General features: G+C 41.6%; 1 protein-coding gene across 1 annotated transcript; it reads left to right on the top strand.

Moving 5' to 3' along the window:
- The first annotated feature begins 2,982 nt into the window (after nucleotides 1–2,982).
- rorb (RAR-related orphan receptor B) lies at nucleotides 2,983–23,105 on the top strand. Its single transcript, XM_028413197.1, has 10 exons — nucleotides 2,983–3,297; nucleotides 17,609–17,694; nucleotides 17,792–17,933; nucleotides 18,064–18,495; nucleotides 18,937–19,058; nucleotides 19,311–19,443; nucleotides 19,543–19,650; nucleotides 19,771–19,881; nucleotides 19,973–20,085; nucleotides 20,238–23,105. Exons 1-10 carry the CDS (start codon nucleotides 3,291–3,293, stop codon nucleotides 20,400–20,402), a joined length of 1,419 nt encoding a protein of 472 aa, XP_028268998.1. The 5' UTR covers nucleotides 2,983–3,290; the 3' UTR covers nucleotides 20,403–23,105.
- Nucleotides 23,106–23,677: the final 572 nt, after the last annotated feature.

Raw genomic sequence — 23,677 nt, 5'->3', positions numbered from 1 at the left:
TGGGTGTGTCTGTGTGTGGTAGTTTCAAAACGCACTTATGATGGCATATCACTGTGGAAGGAAGGATGTAACCCAAAAAGGGTCAAATGAAACATAATATGGTCATGGCTGTGACAGGACTAGGAGTTGTTAGATAAGAAGAACTCCCATCTTGCTTCAGTGAAAACAGGAAACAGAAATCATGTCAGTCTCAGTGAGAGTGTGAGCATGAACATTCACAACATGGGAAAATTCATTTGAAACTACCATAACAACTTAAGACTTGCTGATTTTGACGTGAAGTGGACGCAACACAACCTTTAAATTTTGTCACTTGCTACAAGTCTGACCAGCATGTTTTGGCCAAATCTCTGCTTCTTTTCACTCTATCAAATTTAATGCTGGAAACAAATTAAGGAACAGACAACCAAACACAATTACACAACACAACCGACTTCCCTATTTTTTCCCAGGTGTGTCATATCCAATGACATTGGCATGCTGCCTGAAAACCTACGTCAATACTCATAGAACATGTCCCTAATGTTAGAGCAGCATGAAGGCTGGAGACTATGTGAGAGTCCTTGTATTTATCAGAAGAGAAATTAGTACATGTTTACATCACTACCAGCTGGAGCTTAAACCTGTAAACACTGACGGTAGCCTCTTCCACCGAAGATAAGAGCTCTTTTGAAAAGCTACAAACATGACCAAATAAAGACAGACATGATATTCACGAATCATACTGACAAACAGCCAGAGAGTGAAACATGAAGGCAGAAGGACCTGAGATGCCATCTCTGAGCCGAGTGCTGCTTTCCCCTTCTCCAAGTTCAGCCCTTAGGCATGGCCCAGCCTGCTCCCTTCCTCCCTCTTACCACCATATGGACAGAGAAGCCTACACGCCAGTATATCTCATCAAACACAACCTCTATGTTCGTTTTCATTAACAGACGACATACACATTTGGTCATGTTCAAAGTAATTTTTCTGCCTTCTCTGTGGCTTTGGGAGAACAGTGAATGGTTGGCAATGAGGGGTAATCCTTCTTAATGGAGTCCCCAGACCTCAGAAGGATTGAAGTCCACACAGCACACAGATCACATAAAGACGTTTTCACAAAATAGGAAGAAACCTTTATTGTATGAAGAACTAACCCCCCCCCCCCCCCCCCCCACCCCACCCCACCCCGTCCTACTGTCTAGCTCTGCTGCTCTTCATCTCATTCTTCTGTCTGCCTGTCTTCAGGAGCGTTTTCACCCTGACCAGTCTGCGATTTTATCACGCTTGCTTTGGTCATTACATCACAATTATGGAGCTGTTGGTACAGGAGAAATAAGAGATGGAAAAAAAGAAGAGTGGAAAAAAGCGACAGATGAAATGTAGGTCAGTGGAGATGTGCTTGGGGCAGTTTCTCTCTCTCTGATTCTCTGTGTGTGTGTGTGTCTCTCTCTCTCCCTGGGCCACAGCTAAAGAGGCTAAAAGAGACCGGGGGTGAAAGTGCCTCTTACCCACACCTGCCTCTCTCTCCTACCTCACACAGACTGACAGACGCTCCAACAGTGGTATCTCTTAGAAAACCACTCTAATGGCAGACTCTGAAGACTCTGTGTGATGCTAAGCTGGAGTGACATGAGTGAGGATAGACACCCATTTGTGCACATTCATGGCATGATGCAGATTTTTTTTCTTTACAATTTGTTAATATTTCACTGAGCATTGCACTAGAGGTCACTGGGAGTCAGTCAAAGGTCAAAAAAGCAAAGCTCAAAGCTTTTGAACTTGGAAATTAATTTAAAAACAATATAGTTGTTTTGTTCTTTTAATACAAGTGATTAAAAGCTTTATTCTATATATTAAGTAACATAATACATGATTTTTTTACCATCAGAAGTAAGAGCAGCTAGCACTTTTGTTTATACATTTTAATTAAATATAAAAGTTTTGGGTAATACTGTGACAATGTGAGATTAAATATTCCTCTAGTTCTATAGTTCTTCGTACACCAGGTCAGGAAGGACAATAATCTGCACACATGTTAACGCCCTGCAGGCTGCTGTGGGTCATTGTACAGTGCAGCGGTGGTCAAACGCAGGCCTACTCTTTCATTTTCATTTTCCAGGTCAGTATATTAGTGGTTCTCAGAGGAAGGAGAGGACCCCACCCTGAAAACCATCCTGAAGACACCTGAGACAGCTCGTGTCACCTGAGCTGCTCTTCTGTCCATGACATAAGACCCATTAACCTCCATATCTAACCTTTACAGGACAAATGTGATTTTTATTTTTATTTTAACTGTTTTATTAATAAAAATTACTGTAACAGCTTACTTTGAACACAGCCGTTGTGGTGTTCTGGCTTTGCACTAAATCTTAATTAATTAAATAACCAAAAATAAATAATTTCACACATAACATGCATTTAAAGAGGACATCATATGTATTTACATTAATATTTTGCAAATGTATTTATTTACATTAAATGCATGATAACATTGTAGGTAATTGATTGTATGACTAATGCCTTAGTTGTATATTAGCAGCTTTTTTTCCAATTCAATAAAATGCTTTAAAATGAAATAATTTTAAATCAAGTATAGAAGCAAGGTTAATTCGACTTGTCCATTGTGAATAATTTTGTTAACTTTTTTTCTGAATGTTATTGAGGCTGAAATTGAGGAGGAAGTGAGAGATCTCTACACTACAGTGAATATGAGACCAGATTAAAGATTGACTTTTCATGTGCGTCCATAAGAACAGCTTAAATTGCACAAGGCTGAATGTGGAAGGTGTCATTAAAAACTTCACTGAGACTGTGTCTGTGTGCAGAGTGCGATCAGACTGTGTGTGTGTGTGTGTGTGTGAGCGCAACCTCCGGGCTGCAGGCTGAGCAGGAGAGAGTGGGAGGAGCAGAAAGTGCTCCAGTCCAATCCGGGCCGCCGGGTAAAGCCTCTCCTGTACGCGTTTCCCTCCCCTCAGCCCGCAGAAAACAGTGAAACCCTCCCATAGAGGTGAGAGCGCAGATGTCATGAGAGAAGCGGCCACACGACCAGAGCGCACAGACCGACGCACCGACCGACCTCAGTCCGCCTCCCTGAGCCCCAATCTGGGATGCTTATAGCGCAGAGACGCTTCCACTCAGGGCAGCCAGTGGACGTCGACGCAGATCATTCCCACTGTTTTCGTTGTTGTTATTTTTAAACGAGGATCTTTCCACCGCGACCCCCACCTTTTTAAGTGTTTATGTTTGTTTCTTCATGACTACTGCTTTGGGAAGCGAGCCTCAGCACCAGCTCCAGCAACGCCAGCACGATGCGAGGTAAGACCAGCGCACTCTCCAAACACCGCCGCACTTTCTCCAATCTACAAATCTAAATGCACGCACACACACACACACACACACACACACACACAGGACCAGCTTTATCACGGGTTTGGCCTTGAAACTTTATTTTAGCTGCAAGGCTGTTGTGTCACTTCTGAAGTGTGTGGTAGGATTTCTCTGCAGCTTCACCAGCCACCTCACAGTATAAAAGTTTACAGGGATGCTTGGTGTGTGTGTGTGTGTGTGTGTGTGTGTCTGTGTGTGTGTGTGTGTGTGTGTGGAACAGGCCTACAGTGGATTCAGGCTTAAAGCCACTGGAGTCAGTAATTGGAAAATTAAAAGTGGCGCATGATATCTAGCGTTAATCATTTGAGCTCCACTCCACAGCTGCGGATAGGCCGCCTCCAGATCAGATCAGATTATGCGCAGAAAATAATACTTCATTTTGTAACGTTCTGGCGATAAACTTTATTGAATGGTTTGCCGATAGGTCACTTTTCAAGCGCTCCACTAACCCATTTCCCTAACGCAGGGGATGTTGAAATTCAATGTCAATGTCGCCCTGTGCGCGCGCACACACACATACACACAGTGTCTATCTCAGAGGCAGGTAGTCTACACATTGACACAGAGGTTAACTCATTCAACTCTCCAGCTTTTCCATAAATTCTCTTTAAATCAGAAAGTGCATTTTTCGTTTTCCCTAAATCGGAAGGCCTGCTCAGTTTACATTGCTGTAATAAGTCCAATATTGATGCTTTATTATTTAACTTTATTATTACCGGTTGTGTTTTGATTTTGTTTTATTTACTGTTCCTGATGTTGTGCAATTATCAATGACGCAAAGTTGCAACACTCTCCAGCTGGATGATCTTTAACTCGTTTATAAGTCAATATGCGCTTTAACGGGATCATCTTGTGGCTCTTTGACATTTAAAACAAGTAAATTAGTTTGAAATGATATCAGATGAAAGAAGGTGTTTTTGTTCCACCTGTAGAAAGTGTACACCACATGTAAAAACTTGGTGCAATAATCTGGAAAATAGCTGTTGTTAAATTGAAATACAGTTTTTTATGCTTGAAAATTAAACCCAAACTTTTACTGTCATTTTAAAGTAGACTATATATTTTATATGAATAACACTGTGTCCTGATCAGAGATACAATATAATATAATTTAGCATTTGTGTTAACATTTGCTCCAAGATGATAACTTAAAACAAAATTATGTAATTATTTAACACTAACTGATTAAAAGAAGTTGATTATAATTGAGTTCTTAATTGAAACAACATCTATCTATCTATCTATCTATCTATCTATCTATCTGTCTGTCTGTCTGTCTGTCTGTCTGTCTGTCTGTCTGTCCATTCTATGGGTCCATTCTATGGGTCCAGTCTTCCTGTTTCTGTTTGAATGTCACATGAAGCTATCTGCTGCCTCAGCTTCAGGCCATCAAACCTTGGGCAAGAAAATACATGAGAAGGCCAAACAACCCCCCTCCTACCTCTCTCTCTCTCTCTCTCTCTCTCTCTCGCTCTCTCTGTAATCCTATGGCAAACTCCTCTGTCATGCACCTTGTATTTTATCCACATTTTAATGGGCCTTGCGACCACTCTCGTGCATGGGAGGCTTTGGGGGGTATACCGAAAGCTCCTGCTTTCACTTTATAGCCATGGTTGGCAGAAGAGGCCCCTGAAGCGTCTCTCTCACCCCTCTTTCACCATGTCTCTCTCTCTTTCTCTCTCTCTCTCTCCATCTTCCTCTCTCCCTTTGCACGCCCCAAAGGGTTTTGTCAGATAGAATTAAATCAGTGTGGGCCGTGCGGCCCCCACTCCCAACCTGTGTGTGTGTGTGTGTGTGGAGTCTCGGCTGCCCTTACACAGAAATGTGCTCACAACCACAAGGTTATAAAAAATAGAGGCCACTCATGAGCCGTGGTAATTATCATTTCACAATAGACACAACTCCTTAAGCCCTGACCAAAGATGATGTCACTGCATCGGCCGGCCGGGAGAAGCCAGAGAAATAACAGACAGAATATTATCGTCACCGTTTTACTGCATCTCCAATAAAGGAGCATTGTGCTTTTTCCAATATGGCTCAACGTTGTATTGGATAATTATTTCTATAATTTCAACGGCAATAGAATGATGGCGTGCTGTGAATGGTGTTCTCATAAACCCAACAAAAAAGTTGAGTAATGAACTGATATTTATAGCAGTTTTTGGGCGGTAAAACATTTTGGTGATAGCAGAGTTTTATTTTTCAGCCCTCTGTAGTAGTAAACAACTCTAAACCAACACAGTAATGACACAATTTAAAATTATTCTTTGTTGTGGTTTATTTTGATCTGAATTGAATGGATAATAATTTTAATCACTGTAATTAAATGTTATATAAATCTAAAAAAATGCATTTTATTCAAAGCACATCAGAGCCAATCAACATCCTCCTACTGAATGTTTCATTTAGTTATAATCAGTGTGAGCTCACTGCCTCTGCTGAGAAGACAGCCAAATGCACATATTGAGGGCATGTGAGTGTTTGCATACATTTACAGCACCACATAAATGAATTTGGTAGCATGTTAGTAAGTTTCCTATTTTTACCCTGATCCTTACAGTAGTCCCCATTACCCTTCGTTTGTGTCTGCTGTGTATTAATGAAATAAGCCGAAGTAGCTTTTACAGCATAGAGAAGCACCCGGGTCAGACAGGTCAAAGAGTTCAGTGATGGAGGGAGCAGCAGCAGAGGAGAAGTTCACAGCGCCATTTGATCTCCTGTGTTAGCGATATGTGTCAATCACAATCTCCCACGCTCCTTCACCATGGGAAAATATAGGATGACAGGAACTGGGAGAGGGTGAGAGGACAATAAAGTAGCATGGTGATGATGAGCGGTGTCAAATGAAGAGGACAGGAACCACTACAAAATGTTCAGCTGGATTCTGCAACAACAACTCGCTGGTGGTGAATTTTCTATTCTGACATTATTTATAGTAGCTTGCAAGAGCACTGAAAACACACAGCGCTGCAATAGTACGCATGACAGCCTCATGCCAATAGAATTAGTCCCATCCAGCTTTGCTTTGGAGGCTTGTGTGAGCATTGATTAGTCCAGTTCGAAAGCATCCCAGGATCAATTTTTAGTCAAAGCCAACGGAAGCAGTCTGTTTAGATAAATCTATGGCGCATAACATGAATGGCTTTTTTACATTTAATGCTGTGTGCCTTTTAGCCTCAGATCCATAAGCAGAGACACTAAATATGTATTAATTATTTCATTTTAAATATGTTTTGATGCTCTTATATTGGCACATGTTATTTTTGATCTTATAGAAAACACATCATCAAAAGTCAGCAATCATAAGAACTGTAAAAGTGTTGTAGCCACAGTGGTTATTATTGCATTTGTCAATACAGTTGTAAGAACCTGCATGTATAGGTTGTTGTAAACATACAAACCCAAATGAGGTGTTAAACTTATGTGTTATGTGTGTGCTATGAACATGTCGACATACTGTGTATGGATGCTAAATAAGGGGTTAAAGGTTAAAACGTGTCACAAATGATGATTACAATTATAGACATGCAGTCAGAGTAAACCGTCTGTTTGACCAATTTTCCAACAATGCACAGCTCCAACAAATTATAAGGTGACTTCATGCCTCATACTGATTGATGAGGCAGTCTCTTTAGAAAGCAGGTGCACTAGCAATCAGAAACAGCAGGTCAGTGCTCCATCATTTTTTACCAAATCACTGCTTTCCATTGTCGCCCTGAAAACACTTATGTGCACAATAGTGGGCACCTGGCCTGGACTGAATCTCTGCTTTGCGGTGTTATCAGTGCATGTGTGGTCTGTTGTGGAGCTCAGTGTTGTTGATTGTGTTGTTTATTGTGTGTTTGTGCTGACTAATGGCCCGGTGTTATGTAAGAAGAGAGGAGAGATTACTCCAAGCCCATGCAGGCCACATTGTTAATCCCTAAACACAGCCCTACTGACTGACTGAGGTACCACCACATTGCTGTTACAACACACACACACAGTCTTACATTCAGGGCTCACTTCCCACTGTCTCTACACCTGTCTTCAGATACCCACCGTCTCCTCACCTAGTGTGTCTGCCTGACCTTTATTCAAGCCTTCTACTAAAAACATCCCGCCATGCTGTGTGTGGCCTGAAAGGCACTTCTGTGGTCCCACTGAGCCGCTATCATAGCCTGTGTTTGTTTAGCATGTGCTCAGCATGCACTCCATGTTGGTTTTATCCCTCTGCGGCTGTCTAGGGGAGTCTAGGCGAACCGTTTTTCTTAGACAATTCTCTCTATCTCTCACTCTTAAATCTTTATACACACAAAGCTTGGGCTATACGGCACGCCTCGGTTTGTGTCTCCACTTTATCTTAGCCGGGAGGGATTTCAGCCTGAACCACTCCTAAACTCTAAATCTGTCTTGAAGTCATAGAGTGCTCTGACAGCCCCTTCTGTTTTGTCAGTTTTACTCATCCATGAAGGCAGCGTGTCTCCGTGGACACACAATAATATTCAATATTCACATTTTCCTCAGATTTACATTGAAGTAAAGCACTGAGGGAAGAGGGCGACTGTGCTTATTAAACACAGAAGTCGAGTAAAATATATATATAGGGATAAAGATATCATTGCAGGGTTGGCTTTTATAGAAAATATGCTTATATCAAGAGCAGGAATTATTATATTATCATATCCAATCTGCATTTGTGTACAGTGATACTCCAAAGTCAGAGAGCAAGTTTATCTTGCCACTGTAGTTCAAATGTTCTGAGTTAATGCAGGAGAAAATAAACTTGGGCCATCATGAAGCAAATCAGTGAGAGGACAAGCTTTAAAATTTTTTCCATGAGGTGAGTAAAGAGCCAAATGAAAAAGGAGACAAACAGAAACAGATACAAACAGAAAGAAGAATGTGAGGGAATGAGTGAGATAAGAAAAAAGAGGGCAAGTACAAGAGAGAGACTTAAGAGTTATATAATACTGCAATCATGGTGTGTGTGTGTGTTTGCTTGAGCAAGAGTGTGTGCCTGTTGGAGAGGTAGCTAAAACAATTGCATGCATGTCCACACACACACAGATACTTACTGCCTGTCCTCTGATTGCACTTGTATTTGGCTCACACCACAAACAACACCACTACCTGTAACAGTAGTATCCAAAGTCCACACTTACAAACCACCTATTAGACTTTACCTAACACTCAAAGCAGATTAGTCCATATACTGAAGGTGTGTGTCAGTTTAACATTTCAGCCTCCTCTCTAGACATCTGCAGATACATAAAGAAGCATGTAAGTGCTACTTTATGAGGTGCTTGAAAGTGAAAATGTATTATTGTGACTGGAAAAAAACTCACTTCATCTCTCTATCTATGTTTTAAATAAAGGTAAGATGATGTAGTTATTTACAGTGTTTCACACAGGTTCTCCGAAATGCCTATACTGTGTGAAGGTACCGTCAAGTCAATTGCATGCACTAACCACAATAAGCCTATAATATGACTTAGCCCAGAGCGGCATCTTTTCTTAATGACAAAGATTAGCCTGTTTTAGTGCTGGTAATCTCATTGAAGGGACTCTTATTAGGGCTACCTTTCTTTCTCCCCTCTCTCTCTCTCTGACTGTGTCTAAATCCTGAGATACCACTCTTAACGTGTGTGTGTCCTAAGTAGTGGCTGGTGATGTGAGGTCTCCCACCATTCACAAAGAGAATGCAATTATGAAACCAAGATGGCTGCTGTTTTTGCTCTCTCAACTCAGATTTAATGTTCATAACACATTCTGTTAAATCATCCCACTAGAGAGAGAGAGAGAGAGAGAGAGACAGAGCAGGTGAAGAGCAGGGCCGGCTGGGTCGAGCCAGGCTGAGCTGTGTGATAGTCTTTGTGATCAATTTGCCTCTGTTAGAGATGCCCCTGGGGCCACTTTGGGGAGAACCTTGTTAGGCTGAGTTAAATTGTTGCCCGAGGCGAGCTATTAGCGGCCATCCCTGAGCGAGGACACACACATACAATCACACATGTGCATGCTCACACACTCACTTAAACACACACACATTCGAACCTTTATAAAACACACCAAATGGGAACTCATTCATATGCTCGTGTTCACTCTGGAGCAGACAGCCTGTTTCGCTCAGACATACATAAACGCACAGCAGTGGGCCGAGAGTCTTTGCTCAAGTTACTTTGCAGCGACAGAAATACACAGGTTCAACTCCAGTGGAAGTTGGATGCATCACTGTATGTATTTTATTTTTAAAATAAGGGAATTTTATTAAAAAAATAGCAATTTGTAAGAACCGTTTTAATGTTGTCAGCCCTCTATAGTGTTGGTTTGAGTAAATTCTTTGTGCTACATCGTAGTAATTAACAACAAGACATACTTCAATTAACTACTATTGTTTAGTGTGAATGGAAAATGAGTGAATAGAAGCTACATCTTTACTACTGAAAAAAATAACACGAGTATTCAGCAGCAATAATAATCAATATGACTACACACAGAAGTAATATGTAGTATTACATATTACAGTTACACACAATGTTACATATTACACACAATGTTCTCTGCATGCTTGAATCTAAAGTATGGATTATCCTTCTTCATCTTGAGTTCAGTCTCATGTCATTACAGTTTATTAAAGCCTAAATAAGCCTACGTAAAACAATATCCAGTCAGATTAGGCAGGAAGCAGTGTTTACTGATTTGGAAACATCCACTCAGACATGTTTACATCCTTTCCTCATCAGTTTCCCTTTGCTTTTCAAACTAAATTCTGCTCCTATCATTAATGCTTTAAAGTCCATTTAGCTTCACTTATATTCCTGCTTCCTAATTTTATCTGACCACTGTGAAGGATGTGGAAGCAAATTTCTCCCAACCTTATGTAAGAACTGAAAGCAATTTTCTGTCTGTCTCTCTGTGAATGTCCTTCTCTTTTTTCTTTCTCTTGCTACACTGGGATAGCCACCTTTCCTCTCCCTTCCCCCTCAAAGACACACACACACACACACACTGTCATCTACAATTAGGCTCAAGAGAAACACCATAGTAGGAGGAGTGCGAGGTTAAGGAAGGGTGTCCAACTTCAACAAATTGTTATTTTCTTATCTCAGGAATGAAAGGACAGGATCCCACTCAATGTCAATTGTATACTTATTCCTCTCTACACTGATTGCTTTCTTCTCAACAAACCATATGAACACTGCTCAGTGCTTTAGCAGCTTGGTGAGCACACACACTTGTCTACTGACATGAGGGCAAAGGTGTGAGAGGAAATGAAAAGAAATATATAAATATACAAGAGAGAGAGAGGAGAGATCTAAACAAACTGCGTTTGTGAGTGTGTTTGCATGTTAGCTTCTGCGGCAGATTTGAGGATGCTAATGACCAGATGCAGGCCTCTCACTTGGACTTGTTTCTTCCACCCTGATGCACTCTCTTAGTCCTTAAGGAAAGGTCAAAGGCTGTCAGGGTCCTACAGGTCATCCAGGGGGGTGGTGTGTGTGAGCGCACGCCTCTGTGTGTGTGTATGTACAGTGACCATGAGAGGTAGATCTGAGGGCGCAGATGGGCAGTCTGTGTCTGTTTGTGTGTGTGTGTGTGTGCGTGTCCAGGCAGGTGTGTTTATATATGTGTGTGTGTGTGTGTTCAGGCAGGGGTTGGATTTACCCAGTGGGTTTTTTCCCACGCCTCCATCCTCTCTTATCTATCAGAGGGCACATGCTGCCCCTGGGTTGGAGTCTGTCTGAGTGTGTGTGTGGTGGAGGTAGGATTGGGGGAGAGCAGGCATAAAAATCGTACTGTAAGTCTGTTTTTTTTTTTTTTTTAAAGTGGTTTGCAGTAATGTATGCATCCAAGCATATCTGAATGTGTGCCTCTGTCTGTCTGGATGTGTGTGTGTGTGTGCCTGTGCATGTGAATCGATGCACTGGATGACAGCCAGCGGCCCCCTTCTGTTCCCTCTCTGTGGCGTCCAATCACGCCGTGGCACAATATTCTATGAGCAAACCACAGCTGATCCCAGACCTGCTATCTGAGCAATTACCCAGAGTGCTTTGGGGCCGCATGGCAAGCTGGACAAGCTCATGCCCTCTGACATACAGCATGGGGGGAGGGCAAGAGCGACTGTTTGTACGTTTGTGTGCGTCTGTATTGGCAAAGAGTGTGTGTTGGGGGTTATGACGATAGTCTGATGGGAAAAGCGGAGGTTGGGGGTAGTGAATGTATGCTCATGCAGCAACAGTGTGACTGTCTATATTACAGAGTGGACAAAGACATGCTTGGCGGCAAGGGAGGGAGATGAGGGGGAGGGTGGATGGGTCCACTGCATGGCATTATGATTATGAGTATAACACACAGCACAGCAGACTGTACAAACAAAGAGAGCTGATGGAGAGCTCTGTCACTTTATTGTATATTATTGAGGATGTTTCATGTCAGCAGTGTGTTTGTCAGTTCAGACCAGGTCAGGTTTGAATGAGAGTGTGAGTCCATCACATCACTAACTTTCCAAATCTCATCTAATATAACAACTACAGCCTCTTTCACAAGAACTCACTAAGATGTGGCGTTTGTCTTCAGTGGAAAGACAAAAGGTCAAAGGATTCTGCAGTGTGAATAATGGTGTTAATCAGTCCACCTCTGATTGGCAGAGACCTAAACATGACAGGTTGATTCCATTGTTTCCTGGGTCCCTCAGTGCGCCTTTGTCTGTAAACTCATTAAAATATTGTTCATTCAGCGGTGACTGAACTAAAAGAAGGAAAAAATATGAAAAAAAATGTAAATTGTAAATCTTGTAAAACAAAAACAGGAAGGCAGACTTCTACTAGTGGCAGTGGGAAAGGAATCGTTAGCCTTTTTATTGAGTTTACTAAATCTGCAGGCACACACACTGATTTTGCTGTATATTAGCCTTTTTTTAAAAATATTGAATAAAAGCATCTGATCAGGCGGTGGTAGTGTTATCACTTGATGTTAAATTACAACATCGTTAAAAAAATACAGTCACAAGAGGCAAGAGGAACATTTTTTGTTCGAGATAATGATGACTGACAAATGACGTACAACAAGGATGACTAACTAGACATCTTGCTGTGCCTTAAACCAGTCACAGCGCTCCAAAACAATGTCATTTAAAGTGTAAATACTAGCACCTGATCACAAAGTAAAAAAGACACATAGTATGAAAGACAGATAAAAGTGAGTAAAATGCATATATTTATTTTTTTAAGGGGAGCAGATAGTCTGCCACTCTTCAGTGTGTTTTTTAGGTGTGTGTCAGACAGGAAACAGAGAAAAGTATGACAGCACATAGCAGAAGTCCGTTTGAAAGCATGTGCAGTGGCAGAGTTTCATTGATTTTAATGGGACAGTATGATGCGGAAACATGACAGCAGACACAAGGGAGATAACCCAAGTAGCACTGCTATAAGCTATTCCCAGCTGTGTGCATTAATCCACTCAGCGATCACACCACCCAAAGTTTCCTCTGTTTTTCATCATCGACAGAGAGACAGAGTGAAACGGGGGGGAAAAAAGCTTGTTCCTGTCTACGCTCTACGCGACAAGGAAGACAGAGTTTCGCTGAGAGATGGAAATAGATCATGAAATACAGAAACTGAAATGATTTCCCAGTCACACAGCCACTTACAGCGAGGAGGAACAAAATGAAAAAGTCAAACAGACTGAAGTGGAGGGGATGGCGAACAGTGATAGGATAATTCACAGTATATAGACATCTAAGACCAGCACCAGAGTTGTTCAGATTTAACAAGGAGTGGTGGGGGGTAAAGTGCTGATCTCCTTCATTTTCCCAGAAGATATCTAGTTAACTGGGAAGAAGCTCTGCATATTTTTTTAATGAAGTGTAGATACCACCCACATTCATCCCCAACAAATCAACCCCTGGGACTACAGTAGGAGTCGTGTTTGCATTTCTGAAGTGGCTTACACGGGCAAAAGTTATGCTAGAAAGTGATTTCAGCTGCTCCACAAACTGTGATACTACATCAACAACCTCTAGTGTATACTGTGTTATTGTTACTGCGTGATACTCCGTGCTGCTTTAAATATGTTTTTGTCATAGAGCCATGCTGCAGGCTGAATGAATGAAACATGCATGTCCAGTCTGCCCCTTTGGAAACAAACACACACAGGAGCTAAACATGCATAGCAACACCTAGTGGCCTTAATTTGGTGTTGCATTGTCGTATAGAGAGGGAGAGACACCCATTTAAAAGCTTTTCTTTGTGCGTATGAACCTGTGTGTGAGCATGCTACTATGAGCTACTTATGTGCTTCAGAAGTATTGCACAGATATCGGTGCAAGGCTGCTTCTTTTTTTCTGCACTGCAATGTAGATAATTAGGACTCTATTTAGAGAAAGGGCCAGCCCAGGAAATACACAGGAGATCCTCACTTCATTAAAAATCAATTATCACAACACACGTGCCAGTGCATTGCAGCCCTCATGGCCACAATCAGCTGCACACACATGCATGTGCAACCCTCACATTACATCTTTGCCTTTGTGAAATTCATCTCTAGTCCTCTCTATCTTTTTCCCTCTCTCAAGAGATTGCGCAGGCCTGATCCTCCTCTTAGCTGAGGAATCGCCAGCGTTGCAGTCCCGCTCTTACATAATAACCTCAGGATAACACTCACGGTTCCGCTGGCTGAGGACACTGTCACTCACTCTGCTCTGCCTAGGTCAACTCAGGTTGGAAAGAAATCTCACCCAGCCCAGTGAAAGTGTAGCTAGGAGCAAAACTATCTCCAAAAGCAGAAATTAGTGGGTTTTTGTGCTAAGGATTTGTTTGGAAATGGATCGACAGAGATTGGGAGCCGCATAAGACCTCTCTCCAAAGTTCTACACTATTTTAGGAAATCGCTTTCACAAGTTTGTTTCTGTAATGTGAAATCAAATACCCAAAATGCATTGTCATATATAAACAATAGGAGCACAGCTTCCATAGACAGCCAGCAGATGAATGCATCTTAATTCTGCTACATGCATAATCCAAAGTATTCCAGGGCTGTATTGTTGACTGGATGTAGAAGTGGGAGTCCTTTAGTAAACAATTCATAAAGCCTCCGCCGCTGAGAGAGGGCGACAGGACAAACAGTGATGATACACCAAGTTGGCTCCACACAATGATGACATCACTTCCTTTAAGAGTGTGACAGCTTAGCACATCATCGCTGTGACAGCCGGACGAGTGCAGCGAGTGGGTGGTCACCCTGGCAACAGCAATGCTGTCATGACCGTCTCCCTATATCCTACCTGACAGTCCCCACTGGCAATGAACACAGCACATACACACACACACTCACAACAATGCACACACCCACACATATTCACAACCACTTTGTCAGACACACACAGACATGTACACATACTTTAGCTTTCTCTGTGTCGTTTTTATAAGTGACACACTCACTCAAAACGCAGACACTGAAACAATGCACATGCCCACACGCCCATGCTCTTTTGGGCATAATTATATGATACAAAGACGAGTACAGTCTCCCCATGGGGTAAGGAGACGTACAGGGAAGACAAAATGTAATCGCTATAGAGAAAGAGTAAACACACACACACTCCTCTAAGGTGGAAAAATGTAAAGAGCCTTTTCTAAAAATCTACAGAAATTATAACTATGTAGTATATCTCCATCAAACAGCAGCAGGTGTAGGCTGAACACAGTCAGATTGTCTAAACCCATAGAGATTAACTTGTTTCATTAACATTTTAATGAAAGAGCTGAACGAAAAGTATGAGATTAACGGTGGGATACACAAAGAGTGAGAAGCTTGTGAGTGTGAAGAATGAAGGCGATAAGAAGCCGATGCACTGCTCCTCTGTCTTCGGTTTACTGCTCATATGTGGTCTGTTGATAACAGCCATGTCCCGGGTGCAACTGACCTGTTTTACAGACTATAAATAGAGTGTTACAGGCCATGTTCATTGACAGCCCTGCATATGTCTGTGTGTTGTCCCAGTCCAGTGCTCCGCTCTGACCCAGTTTGGAGCCAGTTGGCTGAGAATTGGTGGAAATGGGTCACATCTTGGGCTGCACCCGAACTCAGAGCATGAGCCACCTTAAGCACACAGTTAAACAGCATGGTGTATAAGTTTGTCATTCACAGTGACTCAAAGGGTTGTGACATGCTGCATGTCAGCCATGTGGACACCTCAGGCCTCTTTATAGCCACCAGGGGGCAGATAGACAACGGAATGATTGCATAAGAAGACAATATAAATATGACTAATACTGCGATGTTTTACTATTGTATTCACACATAAATCTAATCAACAGTGTCAGATAAAAACAATTTGTCTCTGTGTGAATCAGAGATGTAGTCTTTGAGTGTGTATCAAAACAAGGATTTAGCCATCCTCTGCAGCATGCTTGTAGATATATGATTATATATAATAATAATAATATTAATTATTACTAAGAGAGAAATTCTTAAAATGACATCTCCATTTCCTCCCTACGGTGGCCCTGAAGGTCAAACACAACCACATTTCAGATTACAGAAAGCTAGGGACAACACTCGTTGTTTCTGATTTGACAGACCCCGATAGTGTAACGTCATTTCCTGTTTCTACTCAGTTGTGTCCGTGCACAAGTTTTGCAAGTTTTAAACCGCGTTTGAAAGAATGAAGGACAAAATGGCATTAATACCACGAATATTTTGAAAGAGGATATACATATGGTGTCATTCTTGATACCCATCAAGACATTAACATTCTGTTCTGTTTCTTTTAAGGCACATCACAGTGTCTACACTTTCACGTTGCTGACCATTCACACATTGTAATTTCTCGACTCAAAACAATCAATAACATCAGCTTATATATTAGCACGGGTTCTGTCCAATCAGAAACAATTTGTGTTGTCCCTACCTTTCTGTAATCTGAAATGTTGACTACCACCACCGTACCTCCCTCATCAATAACTCCAATTTTTAACTATTTAAGATGATAAACAGGTTTCGAATGTTAACTAGAAGACGGAACACTGACCCAACCAAAAATGATAAAGAAGTGGTCAGACTGCGGTGCAGCTGGAGTCTGTGTACAGAGAGTATAGTTATCAGTCACTGTACCTGTTCAGTTGGTAGACAGACAGTACTGCTTCCATTGATCCTCATAAGGGATTATCCAATTATATATACTGCACACTCATACTCAGACATTTAGCATACACACATATGCAATGCTAACGGGTAGAGTATATACACTATAAATACAAACCAAAGAGTGTGCACATGCTAAATAAACAAAACAAAACAAGATTTAATGTATGCAAAAAACACAATTTAAAACATACATGCATATGGGAACACAGAAACGCACAATATACATGCAATAACAAAAACTTTGTAATGTGCTTAAAGGGGATCAGTTACAGAATCTTGGAAAACATGGATAAATCTGGATCTGGTTATCGACTTCATCTATTTCTAGAAAATGATTGATTAAAACATGTAGAATTTCCTCCAGGTGCAAGGAGATTACATGTGAATGGCTATTTCAGCTAAGCCAGTGCTCAGCAGAGGAGGGAACCAGCTCGTCGGGAAATAATTTAGGATTAGATAGGCTGTCTAATCTCTTTATAGAGACTGTGCCATCTCAGCAGCATACCTGCCTACCTCTACATCCATGTCATATCTCTTAACAGGAACTGCAGCTTTCTCTTTCCATATATCATGGACCATACGTTCAAAGACAGCCATGACAGGTGCTTCTGTGTGTTGAGATAGTTTCTGTTGTGCCTTTGGTTGTGACTGTACATGGAGCTGCCTATACACAGTGAGTAAAATTTACCATTAGTTAAACTAGTGTATTTGCAGATTAGGAAAAGCTACATACTGAAAGCATTTGAATAGGGCCGTTGTGTATATGTGTGTGTGTGTGTGCGTGCGCAATGAGTGTGGTCCTTTGGTGATATAACCCGTTTTCTCATTATGGACAGCCTTTCTAACCTGCGGGGGTCTCTCCTTCAAGCGTAACACAAATGTCCACATGTCACGGTGTCCTTGTGAATTCAAAGTCACACTACACACATACACATTCAGGTTCTACAGCCAAGCAGGTTATGTACTGTTTTTAAACCTCAAATGAGCCCACCTGCTGAGGTCTAACCTCTGTGAAGAGACTGAACAAAATGTTTAGTTGAAAAAAATTGAGAAAAAGTCTTTGCCATGTCCAAAATGTGGTTTAAAACACACACCTGTCTCTCTTTTCCTACAGCCCAAATCGAAGTTATACCATGCAAAATCTGCGGAGACAAATCATCAGGTATACACTATGGAGTCATCACGTGTGAAGGATGTAAGGTGAGACTTAATATATTCTTCCAAGCTTTTTTTTTGCTGAAACAGTATGCAGTCTGTCTGTACCTAAACCCTGTACTCTGTGTTGACATGTAACCAGGGTTTCTTCAGACGGAGTCAACAGAACAATGCCTCCTACTCCTGCCCTCGCCAGAGGAACTGCCTCATTGACAGAACAAACCGGAACCGCTGCCAACACTGCCGTCTGCAGAAATGTCTCGCCCTAGGAATGTCCAGAGATGGTAAGGAGCAGTTTATCTCTGATGCATTAGTGTGGATACAAATACATACAGAAGCTACAGTTGTATCTGATGTACTTTAGGTAAACTGTTGTGCAAATGTAAGTCTGTGTTGTATTTTCTCTCCATATAGCGGTAAAGTTTGGCCGCATGTCCAAGAAGCAGCGTGACAGTCTGTACGCAGAGGTCCAGAAGCACCAGGCACGACTGCAGGAGCAGCGGCAACAGCAGACAGGCGAGGCAGAAGCACTGGCGCGTGTTTACTCATCCAGCCTAACCAACGGACTATCCACCCTAAACCATGAAATTGGGGGCACCTATGCCAATGGTCATGTCATTGAGTTACCTAAAGGTGGCCACGGTAATGGAGGAGGAGTCCCAGGGGGCTACTATGGGATGGATTCCACCCAGCCTTCTCCAGACCAGTCAGGCTTGGACATGTCCGGCATGAAGCACATTAAGCAGGAGCCAGTGTACGACCTGACGCCAGTACCGAACCTGTTCAGCTACGGAGGCTACCAGGACAGTCAGCTGGGGCCCAATAACGTCAGCATGGGAGAGCTGGGTAAAGGCTGCATTTGTCATTTTTCATATACATACAGTGGAATTGTTTATCATATAAAACGTGCATGGAAAATTAATGGTTACTCTGTAACTAGTTCTATAAGAGAACCTGAGTCAGAGCCCTAATCTGGGAGCAGAACAGGAGATCAGACAGGCTTATAGCTAGCTGACGAGGTGTCATATTACTGAATGCTCAGCTCAGCCTGATGAAGTTAAGATTTAGTTAAAATTAAGTACTTCACATTAATTCACAGGAACTTTAAATTGAATAATTAAATGGACTTTAAGTGCATTTTCAGGCAAACTTTCACTACCCACAAAACCATGGATGCAAACGCACCACATACTTAGGCAAAATGTAAAATAGAACTAAATAAATAAACACAGTGCATGAAAAGCAACAAATGACCCACAAACATAACAGTATCATTCTTCCTTTCAGATCGTATTGCTCAGAACATAATCAAGTCCCACTTGGAGACATGTCAGTACACAACAGAGGAGCTGCAGCAGCTAGCCTGGCAGACACATTCCTATGAAGAGGTCAAGATGTACCAGAGCAAGGTGAGGTTGACACCCAATATGACACTTGTGTGACTGCAAGATCACATGTACCTATGTGTTTTCTGTGCTTTTACAATTACCATCATTTCAGCTACTTAATTGTTCTGCATGCAGAATGTCACGGCATAAATGGCCATTCATGAGCATAAAGAAAGTAATGTCAGTCATAGCCATAGTAAAATGCAGGGGAGTTTCACTTTTCTGAACATACTTCCCTAAACTGCATCTAAGCTGTGTCCTGCTTGGTTCTAGCCCCGGGACGTGTTGTGGCAGCAGTGCGCCATCCAGATTACCCATGCAATCCAGTACGTAGTAGAGTTCGCCAAGCGCATCTCAGGGTTCATGGAGCTGTGCCAGAATGACCAAATCCTCCTTCTAAAGTCAGGTGCGTCTACAGGACAGCGGTGCTGGGCTAGGCCCACCTCTATGTATTAGCACAGGTCAGGTTTGTATCAGCGTTAATCTTTGTTCACTGCTCCTCCAGGTTGTTTGGAGGTAGTCTTGGTACGGATGTGCAGGGCGTTCAACCCTCTCAACAACACTGTGCTCTTCGAAGGGAAGTATGGAGGCATGCAGATGTTCAAAGCTCTCGGTAAGACCAATGCATTTTTTTTTTACTAAAATGTAAAATCTGAAAAATCTCTCTCTGTGGGGCATTTTTGTCCAAACATGACCACAATAAGTATAATAAAAATCTCTGTCTCCCTCCAAGGTTGTGATGATTTAGTGAGCGCAGTGTTCGACTTTGCCAAGAGTTTGTGTTCACTGCAGCTGACAGAGGAGGAGATCGCTCTGTTCTCAGCCGCTGTACTAATTTCCACAGGTCAGAGTGTGTCCATTACCTACTTACAGTACTGGAAGCAGTGTGCACAGACAAGACACTTACATTTGTCAACATTTTTTTTTCTACCCAGATCGGCCATGGCTGATGGAGCCCCGGAAAGTCCAGAAGCTTCAGGAGAAAATCTACTTTGCTCTGCAGCACATAATGCAGAAGAACCACATGGACGAAGATGCACTGGCTAAGGTAGGAGAAGCCTTTGAAGTGAGATAAGCCATACTAGCACAGGTAATAAAATGGCTATAGCTCAAGGACAAGCGGAACAAGACACAAAAACACCTCTTACCTTGTCCCAACTTTCAGTTCGTCTAAACTTCCTTGTCCTTCTTGTCTGGCAGCTGATCAGCCGAATCCCAACGTTGTCAGCCTTGTGCACACTCCACACTGAGGAGCTCCAAGCCTTCCAGCAACTCCATCCAGAAACAGTCAACGTCCTCTTCCCTCCACTTTACAAAGAACTCTTCAACCCCGACCCAAACTCTGCTATGGCCATGCCCAAGTGACTGCCTGTGGTCCAAATGCAACAAATGGCGCCAGCAGAGGACCACAAAAACGAGACAGCCACAACTGACAAGATGGTGGCACCTGTGTCAACTGTGTCATGGCAACCACATATTACTGACATCCCCCAAGCACATTTCAGGCTGCTGGGTGAGGAATCATCTGCTAGAAACTTAGAATTACCGCCAACAATACTAGGAATGTCCAGCACTTATCCCATCCTGTTCACCGATACAGTCTGAAGAATGTATATATAAATGAAACGCGCCCCGAGCCCCTACCAGAGTGGGCTTCCACCCGTCTGCTGAACTGAACTGACCAGAAATGTACAGACTTTAAAACATCTAGGAACAATTTTAAGCTGTCAATCTTTAAAAAATGGGTAAGTTAAATTGATTTAACTTTGAAAAAAATCATTTTTGTTTTAATTTGTTTTCACATGAAGACATTGAGAAGTTGAAGAAGCTGGATTGGGGAGGGAACTGTGGATTTAGAGAAGCTATTGTAGATATTCTTTTAGTGGAGAGCGGATTCCAGTATTACTTCTTGTTCTGTTAAAATAAGTTAGTCCTAATTTAAATATACAGCAGTCCACAGTGGCTGAATATACCTTGTCTATGTGTTTTATTTTATTTGATAGTTTCTTGTGTACAGAATTTGTAAAGGTAAGACCTGTAAAAGAGAACTGGGTAAAAACCGGGAGTCTTTTAGGGTTTGTTGATATATAGAAGCCTTGTCTGGATTTTGTTCATATGTAAAGAAGGTCCTACATCCTTCTGATCAGAACGTATAGACATGTAAAGAGAGCATATGAAGAATTTAAAAAAGATAATAATGGCTACTACTTTTCAAGGTTTAGATGTATACAGAAATATTCTATTTTGAAGGAAAAGAATCTGGCAGATTTGCCATCCTATCAATCATTTTCTGCTCGCTGCAATAATTAAGTCCAATAAAACCTGGACTGCTTTCGAACAATCAACCAGGAACTACTAATCAGAAACCAGGACCTCACACCTCTTCCCCTCACCCTGCCCTTTACAGTAGCTCTTATGTATCAGGACCTTGACATGAGATTTTGGCAGACAGAAGTGGGTAAAAAAAATACAATAAAAACATGTTTAAGTCCACATAACAAGACAACAACAGGAAGACAAACTTGAATTTCATTCACAACTTTCCAATCACTCAAACCTGTATGAGTGCCCTCGTCCCTTCAATCACTATTTGCACAATCCAGTCCATGGATGTCAATCACTCCGGGCTGTAAATATGTAGGACCCTTTCTCTAAAGAGCAATAACTTTCAACACTGCCTTTCTGATCTCCCTCCTTTCCTTCTTTTTCCCTATGCCCTGTTCTCAGCTATTCAAAACACTAATGCACTATATTTCCCTCACGTCTAACAATCATCTGTACTCATTCTGCTGCAGACTCTGCAGTGTTTTTAATGTGACATATAACCGAGCACTGACTGAAAGATGTGAAGAAATGCAGAATTAGCCTCCAGTGATCTTTAACAGCTGCAATATTACATTAACAATTTATACAGGAAGCTGTGATAGACAATCACTTTTTGTTTCTAGTCATTCCATATTTACCATCTTTTTTGGGCGGGCCACCGGCTTTTATACCACTAAGGATACACTATTGAAGGATTTCTGTGAGGAATAATGATGGGCAACTAAAGAGTTCCCTCTCAAAGCTAGCCATTTACCAAAATAAATGTCTCTCAACAGTAGCACAGAATCATTCAGCATACCAATCATTTATTGGTACTTTTATTGTTTGTCACAGAACATTTTTTAATCTAAGACAGCACTTTTACCTCAACTTTAAATGCTATGATTATTGGTCTCTGATCTAGTGTTTATTTAAGCACTATAATGGAGACCTCAGTTGAGTGTTCTGATGTCTGCATTCATTGCACAGTGGCCAAATCTTCTTTGAGGCGTGGACACAGTCAGACTAGAAATGTAACCATTAACATTAACAATTCTGGAACACCTTTATCCTTCCATACACTTTTTATTTAATGTGGAAAACAAGCACCATCCTTACCATTACCAATCTACTCACATTCATCTGTTCCACATTCAGCAATCCATTTACAGATTCCTCCAAAGTCTTTCCTTCTACCCCAGACCCAACCATCGATCAGAGGCCAGTGTCTCTGTAAGACAATCACTTGCTCATTAAGGCTCGATGCACTACACAGCATCTCTCAGGGAGCAGCTCTTTTTCTGACTTTGCATTAAAAGAGGGTTTAATATTTTTGCAAATTTACAAAAAATAAAAATAAAAAAAAGGATTAACTATAAAAGAACTTTTTAAAGTGGCATGCACTGCCAACGTATGCCGGTGAAGGAATCTGCCCAGACAAGGCTTTGATAGATGTATGTGTGTATGTGTGTATAGAGCATGAATTCACTGTCCAAATCATTTTAGAGCCCAGACGATACGACAGGCATCATTACATAGCACATATATATAAATATATATATACATAAACTATTTGTCAGTGCGCTCTCGTCAACACTGTACGCTCATGTTTACTGCTTATTTTGCTGCTTTCGGGACAGAGAGGGAAGTCCACTAGTAAGCTGTGATTAAAGCGCCATCACAAAAACCCGGGACAGTGAATTCCAACTCTGAAAATGAAGTTTTTGTGTGTGATGTTTTTATTTTCCCTTGTTAGACTGTGAATCAGAGGGGTGGGATGGGGTTTGGGAGGGTTGGGGGGTGTGCTGGCAAGAACGAGTGGCAACGCAACACTGTAAGTAAGATACTGTAGCAATAAGAACTGGAGGCATTTACTACTGTCATGTTTGCATTGTAAGATTATTTTTTATTTTATTACTATTTACTATTATTATTGTTCTTATTATGACTACTATTCTTCTATTACTATTAGCCTATTGTTGTTCTGTTCTATTCTATTTGCATGACGTTTCATTGCGATGAAACACTTGGGGCTTATTTGTGTTTTCTCTTCTCATGATAATGTGGGTTTCGTGGGAGAGGTTTTTTTGTCTGGGTGGGAAATGGGTTTTGGGTTTCCACATCAATTCAGTCAGTTCAAAGCAAATTTCTTGTTTCAAAAGCTGAAAGAATTTTTTAAATAAAATTCTCTAATTTATACACAACCAATTTAAAAATTTGTTGTTGGATTTGGAATCTTTTTTTTTTTTTTTTTGATCAACCAGTCAGCGAATGGCCCTTTCTGAACTGGCCTTATTGAACTGGATCAGAGACCCTTAACCTGCTGTGGGAGGGAA

Source organism: Parambassis ranga, chromosome 9 (assembly GCF_900634625.1).
Source record: "Parambassis ranga chromosome 9, fParRan2.1, whole genome shotgun sequence".
In the NCBI taxonomy this organism is placed as follows: domain Eukaryota; kingdom Metazoa; phylum Chordata; class Actinopteri; family Ambassidae; genus Parambassis; species Parambassis ranga.
This window is presented reverse-complemented; position numbering and strand designations above follow the sequence as displayed.